Source organism: Sciurus carolinensis, chromosome 2 (genome assembly GCF_902686445.1).
Source record: "Sciurus carolinensis chromosome 2, mSciCar1.2, whole genome shotgun sequence".
Classification (NCBI taxonomy): Eukaryota; Metazoa; Chordata; class Mammalia; order Rodentia; family Sciuridae; genus Sciurus; species Sciurus carolinensis.
This window is the reverse complement of record NC_062214.1, coordinates 70,418,913-70,438,445: the sequence shown is the minus strand read 5'-3', so window position 1 is coordinate 70,438,445 and position 19,533 is coordinate 70,418,913. Positions and strand designations below refer to the sequence as shown.

The window sequence follows — 19,533 nt, the reverse complement described above, 5'->3', positions numbered from 1 at the left end:
TGAAAAATTTTGAGTGTGTTTGTTATGCTTCCTTTTTGGTGGTATAGTTAATCCCATTGTGTTTCTAAGACCTGTGGTACTATGTTGAATAGCAGCAATGCTAGCAGGCATTGTTTCTGTCCTTAGTTTTAATAATAATGCTCTTTGCTAGGTGTTTTTGATAAATACCCTTTATGAAGTCAAGAAAATTTTCATTTATCCCAAATTTGCTGAAGGTCTTTTATTAAAATCATAAATGTGTCAAACTCTGCCAAATGTTTTACTGATCAGTTTTTTCCTATTAGCCATTTGATGAATTGCTTAGATTTTCTAATGTTGAATAGCTTTCCGTGTTTTGGTGCTCTGAAACACTGTATAGCTTCAGACTTACCTGAAAAGTCCATGCAGACTTAGTCTTCTGTAGAGAGGACAATTTCCAAGTCACCCAGCACATTTCTAATTGTTGTATTACCCAGAGAAAATGCTGAGATAGAGAGGAATGTGAGGTTATAAACTTATTGGCATATTGATTCTTAACAGGCTGTCAAAATCAGAACCAACTGAGTGAGTTAATTCCAATGACACATGAATTATAAAGTGCAGAATTCCTAACATGTTACATAAAACCTTGCATAGTTAGCCGGGAGTAGTGGTAAACATCTATAATATAATCCCAGTAGCTTGGGAAGCTGAGGCAGGAGAATCGCAAGTTCAAAGCCAACCTTAGCAACTTAGCAAGCTCTAAGCAACTTAGGGAAAACCTGTCTCAATTTTAAAAAGGCTGGGAATGTGTCTCAGTTTTTAAGCACCCCTGGCTTCAATCCCTGAGACCAAAACAAAACAACCTTGCATAGTCTAGAGTGGCACTTTCCAGTATTGGATGTATTCCCTCCTGCACTGTCTCTAGGGTAGCCACTAGCCACATATGTTGTTAAGCACTTGAAATTTGGTTAGTGCAACTGAAGGACTGGCTTTATTTTTTTTTTAATTTTATTTTCATTTCAGTTTCAATTTAAATGGACACGTGGCTTTCTAGTGGTTACACTTTGGGGCAACATAGATCTTAGGTCTAGACATTATCTAATCTTCTAGCTCCTCTTCTATCACCTCTTGCATCCCTTATGTTCTAGCTGAATTTAATTACTTGATGTTTAACAATTGTACTGTGGTTTTTAAATGTTCTTATCTGCCCAGCATGCCTCCTCACCAGCCACCTGGCAGCTTATGGCTCATTCCTGAGGACTCCATCCAGGTGTGGTCAAGTTATGAAGACTTTCTTGGTCCAGCTTTCCTCAGGAGCATTGGGGTTTCCTCTTCTGTTTCCTCACTGTACTCAGACATCCAGTGTACTGTGATTATTGTACTTAACTCCCCACTATCTTTTAAGTGTTTTCAAAGTAGAGATACAACTCTACTTCTCTTTCTGCTTTCATGCTTTCGGACATTATAGGTTCTCAGAAAATACCTGTCTTGTACCAGTAGGAATGGGCATGACATGTTCATGGAAAAGTGTTTTGTGTGGCTACAGGGGAGTATGGGAATCGGGAATAATGGTAAATAAACCATTATATGAGGGCTCTTTGTGTTCAAGAGAAACCATTTAGGTTTGCTTGATTCCACTGAAAAATTAGAGTGATTCAAAGTTTGGGGTTAGTAGCTAAGCATCATTTCAGGGCAGTGTGTCTTGTGTTAAGTCAGTCATCAGTTTAAGTATGGAACATCCAGTCAGGGATGTTAGCCTGGCAACTTGACCCAGTTGGCAGCCTGTGGCAGCAAGACACTCGACCATGAAGAGTTGTAGCATATGTCACTCCAGAGTAGATCTAGCTTAACATTGAGGCAGCTTCTTTTTCTCTAGCCACATTGCAGGTGCTTCCAAGCTGTAACTGGGCTCCTAGAGGATAGTTGTGCTCCTCTCTTAGGGACAGTATCTTCTAATTCACGTTCGCACAACCCGCCCCCACCCCCACCCCTGCTGAAAACTCCATATGGGGCCACTACTTTAATGCAATAAAATTCAAGAGCAAATTGAATATATAGAGGAAACTAAGAATTTTCTAATGGGTAGATAGATGAGAAGTTGGTATAAGATAAAGGAAAGATTAGGAGGGCTTGAGAACAGAGATAATGGTTGGATGCATTCATTTTTCCTGGCAAAATATGTGGAGAAAATAAGCAAATGTCTTGGGTTTACCCTATGATCTGGGTTAGGAAAAATGGGCTGGCAGGGAGTGGTCAGGAATAGTTTCCATAGAATGATAAGGAAGGAAGACAGTTAAAATATAAGGAGAAAAATACATAGAGAGGAAATACGGGCAGCAGGCATTCTTCACCATGTGGAAGATGGTCAGTAAAAGGAAGAAAAGTGTGTGGCACAGTAACTAGAGTGGAACCTATGTGATCAAATTAAAATCATTTCAGAAACAAGATGACCTGTTTGTGTTTGAAGACAGAGGAGACAGAGCCAGTAGAAATAAAACCAAAGGTGTTTAAGGAGTGGGGGAAAAGCTGGATAAGGAGAGACTACTTAATTTTAAATGGAAAAGGTAAGGCTATTCTTGGAGTCTTGAAAAATGAAGCAGAGAGGAGGTACTGCATCAGAGCATGGATGTGGCAGGAGACACAGAAAGAACACAGCAAATGTGGCCAAAATTTAACTTAAAATTAATAATATTGCTTTTCCTGCAGCTAACAAAATTAATGGAATACCCTCAGGAGGTGGAGGAGGAGGAGGGAGTGGAACTAGTGGTGGCAGCAGCCAGAGAACTCCACTATTTGAAACTTACTCAGATTGGGACAGAGAAATCAAGAGGACTGGTGCCTCCGGGTGGAGAGTTTGTTCTATTAATGAGGGTTACATGATATCCACTTGGTAAGTCCATTTTTAACAATGTTGTATATAACTGGAAGTGACTTTTCTGAGGGGAATAATCAAACTCTGCTGCCTTTGATAACTTTCAAGTTACATTAAAAAGAATATTTTTAATAATTTTTTTGAGAGAGAAAAAGTGTCACTTTCATATTTATGTTTGATCTCATAAAACTAACATAGTATACTTCCCATTTTAAAAGAAAACTGATTTTGCAAATGCTCTTTTTTTTATTGTAAACAAATGGGATACATGTTGTTTCTCTGTTTGTACATGGAGCCAAGGCATACCATTAATAATGTTTTAACAGATACTTTAAAGATAAGGACTTCATAACATTTTCACAGTATCAGTATCTGTTGAAAGATGTTGACATTTATTCCAGTTGTCATGAATAATTTGATCAGTCCTTGTTTGTATTTTATTTTGTAATCATCTTTTAAAGTTGGTTTGTTCAGATCACAATTTAAAGAAATTTATGCTGAATTTGCTTGATGTATTTCTTAGACCTTTTAATCTAATTTAATCTTTATACTTAGCATGTATTTACAAACAAAGCCAGGTCATTTGTTCTGTAGAATTTTCCGTTCTAGATATTGCTTCTTTTATCTCTGTGATATCCTTTAACATGTTCCTCTACCTTCTGTATTTCCTGTAAAATATTAGATCTAGAGGTGCAGTTGAATCCAGGTTCAGTATTTTGGGCAAGAATGTTTCATTAGATGGTGCCCTGTGCCTCCTGGTATATTATGTCCAGTCTCTAGCTGGCATTTGAGGTGTCTGTGTGTTCCTCTCTTAGGCTGTCTCACTTTGTCTTTTGTTTTTTGTTTTCTTTTTATTTTTGTTTTCTTTTTTTTTATTGTAAACAAATGGGATACATGTTGTTTCTCTGTTTGTACATGGAGTCAAGGCATACCATTTGTGTAATCATAAATTTACATAGGGTAATGTTGTTTGATTCATTCTGTTATTTTTTCCCTTCCCCCCACCCCTCCCACCACTCTTTTCCCTCTATACAGTCCTTCCTTCATCCATTCTTGCCCCCCTTCCTAACCCTAACTCTAACCCTGACACTAACCCCTCCCACCCCCCATTATGTGTCATCATCCACTTATTAGCGATATCATTTGTCCTTTGTTTTTTTGAGATTGGCTTATCTCATTGGCATGATATTCTCCAATTTCATCCATTTGCCTGTAAATGCCATAATTTTATCATTTTTTATGGCTGAGTAATATTCCATTGTATATATATGCCACAGTTTCTTTGTTCATTCATCAATTGAAGGACATCTAGGTTGGTTCCACAATCTGGCTATTGTGAATTGAGCAGCAATGAACATTGATGTGGCTGTATCTCTGTAGTATGCTGATTTTAAGTCCTTTGGGAATAGGTCAAGGAGTGGGATAGCTGGGTCAAATGGAGGTTCCATTCCAAGTTTTCTAAGGAATCTCCACACTGCTTTCCAGAGTGGCTGCACTAATTTGCAACCCTATCAGCAATGTATGAGTGTACCTTTCTCCCCACATCCTCACCAACACCTATTGTTGCTTGTATTCTTGATAATCGCCATTCTAATTGGGGTGAGATGGAATCTTAGGGTAGTTTTGATTTGCATTTCTCTTACTATTTTTCCATATGTTTGTTGATTGCTTGTAGGTCTTCTTCTGTGAAGTGTCTGTTCATTGCTTTAGCCCATTTGTCGATTGGATTATTTGCATTCTTGGTGTAGAGTTTTTTGAGTTCTTTATAGATTCTGGAGAATAGTGCTCTATCTGAAGTATGATTGGCAAAGATTTTCTCCCACTCTGTAGGCTCTCTCTTCACATTGCTGATAGTTTCCTTTGCTGAGAGAAAACTTTTAGTTTGAATCTATCCCAATTATTTATTCTTGCTTTTATTTCTTGTACTATGGGAGTCCTGTTGAGGAAGTCTGGTCCTAGGCCGACATGTTGAAGATCTGGACCTACTTTTTCTTCTATAAGATGCAGGGTCTCTGGTCTGATTCCGAGGTCCTTAATTAACATTTTGAGTTTAGTTTCGTGCATGCTGAGAGATATGGGTTTTGTTTCATTCTGTTGCATATGGATTTCCAATTCTCCCAGCACCATTTGTTGAAGAGGCTATCTTTTCTCCATTGCATATTTTTGGCCCCTTTGTCTAGTATGAGACAATTATATTTATTTGGGTTTGTGTCCGTGTTCTCTATTCTGTACCATTGATCCACCTTTCTATTTTGGTACCAATACCATGCCATTTTTGTTACTATTGCTTTGTAGTAGAGTTGAAGATCTGGTATTGCGATACCCCCTGCTTCATTCTTTCTGCTAAGGATTGCTTTAGCTATTCTGGGTTTCTTATTCATCCAGATGAATTTCATAATTGCTTGCTCTTTTTCTGTAAGGTACGTCTTTGGGATTTTAATTGGAATTGCATTGAATCTGTATAGCACTTTTGGTAGTATGGCCATTTTGACAATATTAATTCTTCCTATCCAAGAACATGGGAGATCCTTCCGTCTTCTAAGGTTTCTTTAATTTCTTTCTTTAGTGTTCTGTAGTTCTCATTGTAGAGGTCTTTCACCTCTTTTGTGAGATTGATTCACAAGTGTTTTATTTTTCTCAAGGCTATTGTGAATGGGGTAGTTTTCCTAATTGTTCTTTCCAAGGATTCATCACTTATGTATAAAAATGCATTAGATTTATGAGCATTGATCTTATATCCTGCTACTTTACTAAATTCACTTATGAGTTCTAAAAGTTTTCTGGTGGAATTTGCTGGTTCCTCTAAGTATATAATCATATCATCAGCAAATAGGGATAGTTTGAGTTCTTCTTTTCCAATTTGTATCCCTTTAATTTCTTTGGTCTGTCTAATTGCTCTGGCTAGAGTTTCAAGGACGATATTGAATAGGAGTGGTGAAAGAGGGCATCCCTGCCTTCTTCCAGTTTTTAGGGGAATACTTTCAGTTTTTCACAATTTAGAATGATATTAGCCAAGGGCTTAGCATAGATGGCCTTTACAATGTTAAGGAATGTTCCCACTGTCCCTATTTTTTCTAGTGTTTTGAGCATGAAGGGGTGCTGTATTTTATCAAATGCTTTTTCTGCATTATTGAAATAATCATGTGATTCTTGACTTTAAGTCTACTGATATGGTGAATGACATTTATTGATTTCCTGATGTTGAACCAACCTTGCATCCCTGGGATGAAACCCACTTGATCATGGTGCACTATCTTTTTAATATGTTTTTGTATGCGATTTGCTAAAATTTTGTTGAGAATTTTTGCGTCGATGTTCATTAAGAATATTGGTCTCCAATTTTCTTTCGTTGATGTGTCTCTGTCTGGTTTAGGTATCAGGGTAATATTGGCTTCATAAAAGGAGTTTGGGAGGGTTCCCTCCCCTTCTATTTTATGGAATACTTTGAGAAGTATTGGAATGAGCTCTTCTTTAAAGGTTTTGTAGAACTCGGCTGAGATCCCATCTGGTCCCAGACTTTTCTTTGTTGGTAGGCTTTTGATGACTTCTTCTATTTCATTACTTGAAATTGGTCTATTTAAGTTGTGTATGTCTTCCTCGTTCAGTTTAGGCAATTCATATGTCTCTAGAAACCTGTTGATGTCTTCAAAATTTTCTATTTTGTTGGAGTATAGATTTTCAAAATAGCTTCTAATTATGTTTTGTATTTCAATTATGTCTGTTTTGATGTTACCTTGTTCATTCCGAATTTTAGTGATTTGGGTTTTCTCTCGTCTTCTCTTTGTTAGTGTGGCTAAAGGTTTATCAATTTTGTTTATTTTTTCGAAGAACCAACTATTTATTTTTTCAATTTTTTGTATTGTTTCTTTTGTTTCAATTTCATTGATTTCAGGTCTGAGTTTAGCTATCTCCTGTCTTCTACTACTTTTGGTGTTGGTCTGTTCTTCTTTTTCTAGGGCTTTGAGCTGTAGTGTTAGGTCGTTTATTTGTGGAGTTTTACTTCTTTTATTAAATGCGCTCCATGAAATAAATTTTCCTCTAAGTACTGCTTTCATAGTGTCCCAAAGATTTTGATATGATATATTTTTGTTCTTATTTACCTCTAAGAAATTTTTAATTTCCTTCCTAATATCTTCTGTTATCCATTCATCATATAATAGCATATTGTTTAATCTCCAGGAGTTGGAGTAGTTTCTGTTTTTTACTCTTTCATTTATTTCTAACTTCAATTCATTGTGATCTGATAGAATACAAGGTAGTGTCTCTGTCTTCTTGTGTTTGCTAACATTAGCTTTGTGGCATAATATATGGTCTATTTTAGAGAAGGATCCATGTGCTGCTGAGAAGAAAGTGTATTCACTCTTGGTTGGATGGTATATTCTATAAATGTCTGTTAAGTCTAAATTATTGATTGTGTTATTGAGATCTATGGTTTCTTTGTTCAATTTTTGTTTGGAAGATCTGTCCAGTGGTGAGAGAGGCATGTTAAAATCACCTAGTATTATCGTGTAACGGTCTATTTGGTTTCTGAAATTGAGAAGGATTTGTTTGACATACATGGATGAGCCACTGTTTGGGGCATAGATGTTTATGATTGTTATGTCTTGCTGATTTATGCTTCCCTTAAGCAGTATGAAATGTCCTTCTTTATCCCTTCTGACTAACTTTGGCTTGAAGTCCACATTATCTGAAATGAGGATGGATACTCCAGCTTCTTTACTGAGTCCATGTGCATGGTATGTTTTTCCCCATCCTTTCACCTTTAGTGTATGGGTATCTCTTTCTATGAGGTGAGTCTCTTGCAGGCAACATATTGTTGGATCTTTCTTTTTAATCCAATGTGCCAGTCTATGTCTTTTGATTGATGAATTCAGGCCATTAACATTCAGGGTTATTATTGAGATATGATTTGTATTCCCGGTCATTTGGTTCATTTTTAAAATTTTATTTATTTATTTATTTTTTGGACACAACTTGGTTCCTCCTTTATTTGACAGTTCCTTTAGGATAATTCCTCCCTTTGCTGATTTGCTTCTTTGTTTTTCATCTCTTCCTCATGGAATATTTTGCTGAGAATGTTCTGTAATGCTGGCTTTCTTCTTGTAAATTCTTTTAGTTTTTGTTTATCATGGAATGATTTTATTTCATTGTCAAATTTGAAGGTAAGTTTTGCTGGGTATAAGCTTCTTGGTTGGCATCCATTTTCTTTCAGAGCTTGAAAAATGTTGTTCCAGGCCCTTCTAGCTTTTAGGGTCTGGATTGAAAAATCTGCTGATATCCGTATTGGTTTCCCCCTGAATGTCATTTGGTTCTTTTCTCTCACAGCCTTTAAAATTCTGTCTTTATTTTGTATGTTAGGTATTTTCATAATAATGTGCCTTGGTGTGGGTCTGTTGTAATTTTGTGTATTTGGAGTCCTATAAGCCTCTTGAACTTGATTTTCCATTTCATTTTTCAGATTTGGGAAATTTTCTGATATTATTTCATTGAATAGATTGTTCATTTCTTTGGTTTGTTTCTCTAAGCCTTCCTCAATCCCAATAATTCTCAAATTTGGCCTTTTCATGATATCCCATAGTTCTTGGAGATTCTGTTCATGATTTCTTACCATCTTCTCTGTTTGTTCAACTTTGTTTTCAAGGTTAAATATTTTGTCTTCAATATCTGAGGTTCTGTCTTCCAGGTGTTCTATCCTCTTGGTTATGCTTTCTATGGAGTTCTTAATTTGGTTTATTGTTTCCTTCATTTCACGGATTTCTGTTTGGTTTTTTTTCAATATCTCTAACTATTGAAATGATCTTTTGCTTCCTGTATTTGCTCTGTTAACTGTCGATTGGTGCAATCATTCAATGCCTGCATTTGCTCTTTCATCTACTCCTTCAGTGCCTGCATTTGCTCTTTCATCTCCTCGTTTGCTTCCCTGATCATTTTAATTATGTACATTCTGAACTCCCTTTCTGTCATTTCTTCTGCCATGTTGTTGTTGGATTTTATTGTTGTAACATCTAGATTTGTTTGGGGCATTTTCTTCCCCCGTTTTCTCATATTGTTCAGGTATCAGTGGATCATTAAGATATTGCAGATTTCCTCTATTGACTTATAATGTCCCTGAAGATTTCTAGTATATCCCCTCTTATCCTTCAGTAGCCTGAAGTGTTGGAGGAAGTTGATAATGCGGTGCTCCACAAGGAAGCTGCCTCTCTAGGGGTGGTGGCCTTCAGGAGGGGTATATTCCCTGCTAGTGGGCAGAGGTGCCTCCACTTGTTGACCAATGGTCATCCAAAGGGGAACTAGGCTGTGGGCTGAGGCGAGGCCTGTTTGTGCCTGTGTCTCTGGTTTTACCGTCCTTGTGGGAAAACCTCACCTGGCAGGGAAGACTCACCTGGTGGGGAGGTCTCGCTGGTCAGTTCCCCTCCTAGAGGTTCCCCTCAATCTACAACTACCGCCTGTGCTGGGCTGCCTTCCTCTGCAACGTTCCCTGGGGCCCAGACCTACCTCCTGGGCCTGGGAGCCTCACCCTTCGCAGACAAGTCTCCTTAGGCTGCCTCTCCTCAGAGAATCTGCCTGCAGTCCTGGAACCTGCGCTCTGCCCCAAGTGTGTCTCTGTGCAGCTCTTCCACCAAGAAGTCGCCTACGTCCTGGGACCCTGCTCTGCACCTAATCACCTGGCTATGCGGCCCCTCCTCTGAGCAGCCACCTGGAGCCCCGTACAGTCACTCCGAGTTCCAGTGACCCGTTGCACGCCTCTTCCTCCGGGCAGCCACCAGGTGTTCCGGTGCGATCGCTAGGAGTCCAAGCAACTCACTGCACACCTCCTCCTTCCGCCAACTGCTTTTAGCCCTGGGCAGTCACTCCGAGTCCAAGTGACCCACTACACTCCTCGTCCTCCTCCAGGCAGCCCCCCGGGTGTTTAGGAGCAGTCACTCCGAGACCAAGCGACCCGCCGTGCTCCTCCTCCGGGCAAGCTCCCGGTGTTCAGGAACAGTCCTTTTGAATCCAAACAACTCACCACTCGCCTCCTCCTCTGGGCAGCCCCCCATAGCCCTGATGCAACCACTCCAAGTCCAAGCGACCCGCCGTGCTCCTCCTCCTCCTCCGAGCAGGCCCCGGTGTTCAGGGGCAGTCACTCTGAGTCCAAACAGCTTGCCTCGCAGCTGCTCCTCTGGGCAGCTGTCCGTAGCCCTGATGCAGTCACTCCGAGTCCAAGTGACCCACCGTGTTCCTCCTCCTCCTCCGGGTAGCCCCCTGGTGTTCAGGAGGGGTTGCTCTGAGTCCAAACAGCTCGCCGCGCAACTCCTCTTCTGGGCAGCCGCCTGGAGCCCCAATGGTTGCTCCGAGTCCAAGCTCTGTGCTGAGCGGCCTCCTCTACGATGCTCCCAGTTGTCCGAGTTCACTGCTCCAGCAGGGGGAGGGGTGTCTCATTGGGCAACTCTACTTCACAAAGTTCCCTGTGTTCCGGGAGTACCGCCCCATCCGGGACACCTCCCCAATGGGAGGGACTCACCCGGCTGCTTTGAGTTGGTCCCAAGTCTCTCAATATCTCCTCTTTTGAATCCTGAGTCCTGGAGCAACATGAAATGCAGCCACCCTCTAGTCTGCCATCTTGAAAACCCCTCATTTTGTCTTCCTCTCTCTCTCTGTCTGACTCCCCAACACCCATACACTTATAGTACTCACTGACTAGTGGGCTGAGGGGCTGTCAGCTTGCTCAATCCAACACAGAGTTCCCTTTTTTATATCAGAGTTTTAAGCTGCCAAAAATAGTTTTCACTGGGAGTGAGGATGATTACCCAGATCCATCATTTTATTAAGGATTGCTGTTAGTCATATTCTAATCCTGTCATCTTTCTGTTTTCTATTAGTTCTTTTTACCAGTTATTTCATACTCTAAATACAGTTCATACAACAAGAAAAGTAGTATACATCTTTACTTTTTCTCCTTTACTTAAAACTTTTCAGAATAGTAAGTGGATTCTCTAGAATCCTTCATAAGTGACCAGGATTTTTTTTTTTTTAATTTGTCTAAGTATCACTTAGTACTGGTGAAGTTTTTGGAATGTTTTAAGATCATTGATGTCCTCATTGATTCATGCAGGTAATAATCTTAAAATGTGCGACCCTGTTACTACTGGTTGATCCAGTACTGGAAACTTTTAGGTGTATAGATCTGGGGAACATACTTTGGAGAATGTAGGTTTTGTCTTCTGCTTCCTCTTGGATTTGACCTGTATGGCCAGCTTATCCTGGTATACATACTAAGAAGCACATTATAGGGCCTGACTAGCCTGTCTCTGTCCACCTGCCAGGCAACATGGAAGAGGGAGGGGTTTTTCTGAGGTTGCACTGAGCTCGCCCACTAGTAATTGTTGTTTGGTCTGTATCTCAGAATCTGACTATGCCTTAAAGGGATTGGTAGGGCAAACGATGGAAATAAGAGAACAGAAGCTAAAACTTCTTGGTAGATTTATGGAGTTTTGTTTTGTTCACCTGGCATTTTCTTACCCACAGCCTCTCAAGAGAGTGCATGTTTGATTAGTTGTCTTTCTGGAAAATATTTCATTTTAAAAGTTTTTTTCTCATGCTGTAACTTTTAGTTTTGTGAGAATTGACCACATCACAAATTATAGACTAAGTGCAGGAACTTCGGTGCCCCTCATGGTGCCCACCAATGTGGCTATTAAGTGGAATACATATTAAGTAGGGATAAATGTGTTTAATTATAGATGAGGTCTGCACAGTCCATTGTTCTGTCTTGAGTATAGGACTCATGTGTGATCTCTTTTTTTCTTCTCCAGCCTTCCAGAATACTTTGTAGTTCCAAGTTCTTTAGCAGACCAAGATCTGAAAATCTTTTCCCATTCTTTTGTTGGAAGAAGGATGCCAGTAAGTGATTTCTGTTGAATGTAATTGATGCTGATATCCAGTGTTTCTACCCAGTGAAGTACAGATTCTGCCTCTCTTGTAGCTCTGGTGTTGGAGCCACTCAAATGGCAGTGCTCTTGTTCGAATGGCCCTCATCAAAGATGTGTTACAACAGAGGAAAATTGACCAGAGGTAAATGAGAATTGATCTTTGACACTTTAGGAAGTTTTGTTTGTCATAAAGAGATATAGTAAGCCCCTTACTAATTCCAAATAGTTGGCATGATCTTATTTGTTACCCCATATATTCTATATAAGAATTGCCATTTTGTAAAGAATATGAATATATTAAAATTAAATAACATTTAAGTTATAGTAAATATAATTTAATTATTTGGTTTATAAAACACTTGCATACCTTACTTTGCTGGCATCTTGCAAAAACATTGCCTTTGGGCTGGGGAGATAGCTCAGCTGATAGAGTGCTTGCCTTGCAAGCACAAGACCCTGAGTTCGATCCCCAGTACCACAAAAACAAACAAACAAACAAAAAAAACTATTGCCTTTAACAACTTTCAGAGTACTTGATTTCCAGGTAACATACTTCAGGATAAATCAAACTTTCCTTATAGTTCAGGGTGTTTTCTTTAGGTCTGTGAAGTCATGATGCCTAAAACAGTGGTTTTGAAACATTTTGGAAATGTTTTAAAACAAGTTTGGCAGCATTTTCTAGTGATCAGTAACTTCTGTATCACCGAAATAGAAAGCATTTCTCAAATATCCTCTTTGGGGCAGGCGCATTGTTAATTCTCATTGTAATGCCCTTGCATTGTTAATTGCTGCTGCTTTCCACTGGCCCACTGCCCCTTTCCTAGCTGCCACTTGGTGTCCTCTGCAGGTCCATCCTCTTTTCTCTCTAGACATCACATAGAGTCTAAGGCCACTTCCTTCTGCTACTCTGTATTCCCCTCCTAATGAAGTTCACTCAGGTTGTGGCTTTAATGATCACCACATTTATATCTCCAGTGTAATTTGACATCTTCCATATGGAGATGTGTAAGGCCCTTTAAACTCATTATGTCCAAATTCAGACTCAACAATATGGCCGTCGTGCCTCCCCCAGTCTGCTCTCAGAAACCAAGGGGTCAGCCTTGATGTCTTCCTCTTTCCTTCCCTTCCCCATCTCCAGTCCGTCATCAGATTTTGTCACTTCACTTTTCAGAAGTCTTATAAGCCCATGTGCTTCCACCATAGCTTTGCCCTGTCCATATGTTATAGGTGCCATGATTTCCTCCTTCTGGGTCCTATCTCCTCTAGGGCTCTAGCCACCTGGATGTTCACTGGTCTTTTCGCTTTCCATTTTCCATTTTCCATTGCTCTTCCTTCTTCCTCTGCTGCTTTCTGCATGCTTCTCTGTGCATATACTCTACTCCATCCACTTGATACTCACTTCTTCTTTCTCAGGCCAGATTCACCTTAAAATAAACCTTCTCCATCTCCCAAATGAGATCAAGACTCACAGTTTTGCATGTTATAGAGCCCTTGAACTTTTTTTCATCACATTTGATTCTGTCATATTTACATGTTGTATGTCATAGTTTGACTCCTGATCTCTTTCTCACTATGTCTAGTAGGCCCCATGGTGAATGTGTCTGTGTTACTTATCATTATATAGTTAGCCCAAGAAAGTACCTAATAGTTATTAAATTTCTTGTTGAGTAGTAAATGAGGAAAAATGCACAGATCTTAGAAAACAGACCTGTAGAACCTCCAAAATGTCACAGTTCATTTTTGGAACACCTGATCTTGGGTTTTTTCAACATTATCATAACAAAGAAAGTCACATTTGCCAGAGCAAGCAACTGTCAAGTTATCTTGACAGTTATCTTGACCCTTCAGTTTTCCAAAAAAGATGTAACAACCATTCACATAAGTTCTTATTTTAATTTTATCATGATCATATTAGTTGGATTTTACTTTTATCTTTATCACATTAGAATTCACTATTCTTCCGTGATACTTTAAGCTTTATTTTCACTGACAAGTACTAATTAAGTGCTCAGTTAGGAATTTTGCCATTAAAAGAAAGATTGCAGCACTGTTGGATGAGAGTTAATTAGAAAACCTTATAACCAGTGACCATTTTAACTATTTAATTTATCAGACTAAGAATTATTTTAGTACCCTGGGTTTTTAGCAGTCCTACTCTTTATAAATAGGGCAGATTCTCTTTGTTGTCCAACCTTATCTGCATACTTTTTTCCCTCAGGAAAAAGATTTCTGTAACAGATATGCTTGGTTTACTCCACATGACCTTTGCACAAACTATCCCTCTGCCTACAATATTTTCTCCTGGACCCTAGATCTTTGTGTCACTCATCATATGAATTCAACTTCAGTATCATTTTCACAGAGGAATGTTTTTCTATCGGTGTGATATAAGTAGTCTGCGGTCACTTGATTGCATCTTCCAGAGCATTAACCACACATAGCCTGTTGTTTACTCTACCACCAACCAGAATGTTATCTCCATGAGGTAGAGATCTGACCCATCCTGTTTATCTCTCTATTTCCAGTTCTTAGAATAATGCTTTGACTTAAAGTACTATTGACTATTGATTTATTGAGTACTTTATTGACTTAAAGTTCTCAATAAATATAGGTCAAAGAAATTAATGATTAATAACTAAAGGATTTTGTCTTTAATTAGGATTTGTAATGCAATAACTAAAAGTCATCCACAAAGAAGTGATGTTTACAAATCAGATTTGGATAAGATCTTGCCTAATATTCAAGAAATACAGGCGGCATTTGTAAAACTTAAGCAACTATGCGTTAATGGTAATTTCCTTTTTATTTTGTATGTATATATATAGATATATATATGTATGTATAATGACTAGAGGAATGAAGACTTATATGAAGACTGTCAGGAGAGGTGATATTTATTAAAAACATAGAATTAGATATATTTAAGAAGACTATGTTTTTTCAGTTTATATTTTATTGTATGAGACTGCCAACCTCCAGAAAATGAAGTTTAAATTATTTTTTGTTTTGGAGAAAAAAAATGAACCTGTTAAATCTCTTCCAAATCATGAGAGTTATAATAGAATGCCTTTGCAAAAGCATTTGCTAAGTAGAACACTGTATTTTCTTCCAGATAAACTTACTAAGATTTTATTTAATGCAGACATATATTTTGAGGTAGGTGACTCAACATGGGTCTCCATTAGAACCATGTTGTATGTATGGTCTCAGAGTTCTAATCTCTGCTTAAGCAAACTCTTAGGTGGCTAGAGAGTGCCCTAGGGAGGAAGTCACATTTGGCATAAAACAGGTCCTCCTTGAGAGAGCCCTGCATCACCTAGGAATCAGGAGAGGTGGCCTTCAGTAGGTCTTGAATGTGCATGGGCACTGGCCTCCAAGGAGAGCTTTGCAGGGGCAGGGTATTTTAAAAACACAGTGCCTCGAATGATTATCCACACCCTAGGCAGGGCAATGAAGGTGCCCTCTCATTCCTACAATGGTCAGCTCCCAGGCCCATGTACAGAGAAAGACAGCAGGGGAGGGCAGAACTCTGTAGTAAGGAAGCTGTGAGATGGGGCCTGGGCAGTTCTAGAGGACCTGAGTAGAGGCATGGGCTGACCAGGAAGGCTGGGAATCACGAACTCTCAGGAGAGAGTTAAGTCAGACTCAGATTTCCCTGAAAGAGCCAAAGAGTAGAAGATAGGGATTCAGGGAATGGTTCGTTTTGCTTTTTAATAGAATTATGTTACATGTTTACTGAAGTGAAAATGCATGATATTTTCTTAAAGCCAACATTTAATATTAGAAACTGTTCTGTTGTATCCCTTAACTTTGATATGAATCATGTAAAATTAAGTTTTGAAAGCCTAAAAGTGTGTGTGTGTGTGTGTGTGTGTGTATAACTGCCATATATATTACAGAACCTTTTGAAGAAACTGAAGAGAAATGGCTATCTTCACTAGAAAATACTCGATGGTTAGAATATGTCAGGTTTGTCAACTTCTCCCTTCTTTTTTACTTTAACTTTTTATTTTGAAATAATTATAATCTCACAGAAGATGCAAAACTGGTGGTGGAGAGAACTATGCACTCTTCACCAGCATCCCCCAGTGGCAACATACTAAATAACTGAAGTATAGAATGAAAACTATGTACATCTGTGCAATCCTATTACATGTATAGATTTACAGAACTGACTGCTACCATAGTCAAAATACGCAATTGTTCCGTTTCCACAAGACTCCTCCCCCCTACCTCCTTCTCACAAATGCTATATAAATAGTCCCTTCCTTTTTATAAAGGATTAATGATTTTCCCAATATGAAAATCATAAAATATATTCTGAAGAATCATATAAATACCAAAGAAATTCATAAACATTGAGAATATAAATATATATAATGAAAGATGAGTTTTGCTTGATTTCAAGTACTTTTAAAATGTATTTATGGTGGAATTTTGATATTTAACAGTATTTTTCCCTTTCTGTTTTCAGGGCTTTTCTTAAACATTCAGCAGAACTTGTGTACATGCTAGAAAGCAAACATCTCTCTACAGTACTACAAGGTAATTTAAATAATTCCTGAAACACCACATCAGCCAACTTTGGTGATTGATGGTCCAAATTACATCAGTCTTAGCTCTCTCTCTCTCTCTTTCTTTGTAATATGATTTTTTTTGTTTATTTAGTTATATTTATATGTAGAATATATTTTGACATATCATACATACATAGTGTATAACTTCCCATTCTTGTGGTTGTACGTGATATGGAGTTACACTGATCATGTTTTAATATATGAACATAGGAAAGTTATCTGATTCATTCCACTGTCTTTCCCATTCCCATCTCCCCTCCCCCTCATTCCCCCATGTCCAATCCAGTGAACTTAAATTCCTCCCTCCCCAGCACATATTATGAGTCAGCTTCAGCATATCACAGAAAGCATTCAGCATTTGGTTTTTGGAGATTGGTTTATTTCACTTGGCATGATAATCCCAGTTTCATCCATTTAATGGCAAATGCCAGAATTTCATTCTTCTTTATGACTGAGTAATATTTCATTATACACACACACACACACACACACACACACACAAACACACACACACACACACACACCACATTTTCTTTATACACTCATCTATTGAAGGGCAACTAGACGGGTTCCATAGCTTAGCTATTGTGTATTGAGCTGCTATGAACATCGAGGTGGCTGTGTCACTGTAACATGCTGATTTTAAGACCTTTGGGTATAAACTGAGGAGTGGGATAGCTGGGTCAAATGGTGTTTCTGTTCCAAGTTTTCTGAGGAATCTCCATATTGCTTTCCAGAGTGGTTGCACCAATTTTTATTCCCACCAGCAATGTATGAGCATACCTTTTTCCCCACATCCTCACCAACATTCATTGTTACTTGTATTCTTGATAATTGCCATTCTGACAGTAGTGAGGTGAAATCTCAGTGTAGTTTTGATTTGCATTTCTCTGATTGCTAGTGACAGTGAACACTTTTTCATATATTTGTTGACTGATCATATTTCTTTTGTGAAGTGTCTTTTCAGTTCCTTTGCCCTTTTATTATTGGTTAGGTTATTTGTGGGTTTTTTTAGTGTTAAGTTTTTTGAGTTCTTTGTATATCCTGGAGTTTAATACTCTATCTGAGATCCAGGTGGCAAAGATTTTCCACCATTCTGTAGGTTCTCTCTTCATGTTCTTGATTGTTTCCTTTGCTATAAAGAAGCTATTTAGTTTGATACAATCTGTTTCATTGATTCTTGGTTTTTACTTATTGTGCTTTTGGAGTCTTGTTGAGAAATTCAGTTCCTAAGCCGACATGATGGAGATTTGGGCCTACTTTTTCTCCTAGTAGGCATAGATTCTCTGGTCTAATACCTAGGTCCTTATCCACTTAGACTTGAGTTTTGTGTAGGGTGAGAGTTACGGGTCTAATTTCATTTTATTACATATTAATTTCCAGTTTTCTCAGCACCATTTGTTGAAGAGGCTATCTTTTCTCCAATATATGTTTATGGTGCCTTTGTCTAGTATAAGATAACTATTTATGTGGGTTGGTCTCTTTTTCTATTCTGTACCATTGGTCTTCATGTCTGTTTTGGTGCCAATACCATGCTACTTTTTTTGTTATATGGCTTTGTAATTTAAGGTCTGTTAATGTGATGCTTCCTGCTTCACTTTTGCTGAGGATTGCTTTGGCTATTCTGGGTCTCTTATTTTTTCCAAATGAATTCCATTACTGCTTTTTCTATTTCTATGAAGAACATTACCAGAACCATAATAGGAATTACATTAAATCTGTATAGAGCTTTTGACAATATTAATTCTGCCTATCCAAGAACATGGGAGATCTTTCCATCTTCTAAGGTCTTCTTCAGTTTCTTTCTTTAGTGTTCTATAGGTTCCATTGTAGAGGTCTTTCACCTCTTTTGTTAGATTCATTCCCAAATATTTTACTTCCTTTGAGGCTATTGTGAATGGGATCTTTTTCCTAATTTTTCTTTCAATTGAACACTGATATATAGGAACACAATTGTTTTATGGGTGTTTATTTTATATCCTGCTACTTTGCTGAATACATTTATGAATTTTAGAAGTTTTCTGGTACATTTTTTTTGATCTTCTAAGTATAGTTTCATGTTGTCAATAAATAAGGATAGTTTGAGTTCTTCTTTTTCTGTTTATATCCCTTTAATTTATTTCTTCTATCTAATTGTTCAAGCTAGAGTTTCCAGGACTATGTTGAATAGAAGTGGTAAAAGAGGGCATTTCTGTCTTATTCCAGTTTTTAGAGGGAATGCTTTCAATTTTTCTCCATTTAGAATGATGTTGGCCTTGGGTTTAGCATGTATAGCTTTTACAATGTTGAGGTATGTTCCTACTGTCCCTAGTTTTTCTAATGTTTTGAACATGAGTGGATGCTGTATTTTGTTAAATGCCTTTTCTGTATCTATTGAGATAATCATATGATTCTTGTCTTGTAAGTCTATTGATGTGATGAATTATTGTTTATTGGTTTCCATACATTGAACCAAGCTTGCATCCCTGGGATGAACCCCACTTGATCACGGTACACTATCTTTTTAATATGTTTTTGTATACAGTTTGCCAGAATTTTATTGAGAATTTTTGAGTCTATGTTCATCAGGGATATTGGTCTGAAGTTTTCTTTCCTTGATGTGTTTTTGTCTGGTTTTGGTATCAGGGTAGTAATAGCCTCATAGAATGAGTTTGGAAGGGTTCCCACCTTCAATTTCAAGGAATAATTTTAGGAGTATTGGTATTAATTTTTCTTTGAATGTCTTGTAGAACTTGGCTGAGAATCCATGTGGTCCTGGACCTTTCTTGGTTGGTAGAATTTTGATGGTATCTTCTATTTCATTGCTTGAAATTGATCTGTTTAAATTGTGTATGTCCTCCTGATTCAGTCTGGGTAGTTTATATATGTCTTTAGAAATTTGTCAATGTCTTTAAGATTTTCTATTTTATTGGAGTATAAATTTTCAAAATCAGTTCTGATTATCATGTGTATTTCCGTAGTGTCCTTTGTGATATTTCCTTTTTCATTGTGAATTTTAGTAATTTGAGTTTTCCATCTCTCTTTGTTAGCTTGGCTAAGTGTTTATCAGTTTTATTGATTTTTTTCAAAGAACCAACTTTCTGTTTTGTCAATTTTTTAAATTGTTCCTTTGTTTCAGTTTCACTGATTTCAGCTCTGGTTTTAATTATTTCTTGTCTTCTACTGCTTTTGGTATTGATTTATTCTTCTTTTATGAGGACTTTGAGTTGTA

General features: G+C 38.0%; 1 protein-coding gene across 2 annotated transcripts in view; it reads left to right on the top strand.

Annotated features, from left to right (window-relative positions):
* The window catches only part of Mtmr10 (myotubularin related protein 10), an 82,490-nt gene that overhangs the window by 28,806 nt on the left and 34,151 nt on the right, over positions 1-19,533 (top strand). For both annotated transcript variants that reach the window (XM_047537913.1, XM_047537911.1), the window contains exons 7-12: positions 2,668-2,851; positions 11,629-11,716; positions 11,799-11,887; positions 14,405-14,535; positions 15,645-15,714; positions 16,220-16,290. In XM_047537913.1, the coding sequence (XP_047393869.1) occupies positions 2,668-2,851; positions 11,629-11,716; positions 11,799-11,887; positions 14,405-14,535; positions 15,645-15,714; positions 16,220-16,290 (633 nt within the window). The remainder of the gene's footprint in view (positions 1-2,667; positions 2,852-11,628; positions 11,717-11,798; positions 11,888-14,404; positions 14,536-15,644; positions 15,715-16,219; positions 16,291-19,533) is intronic.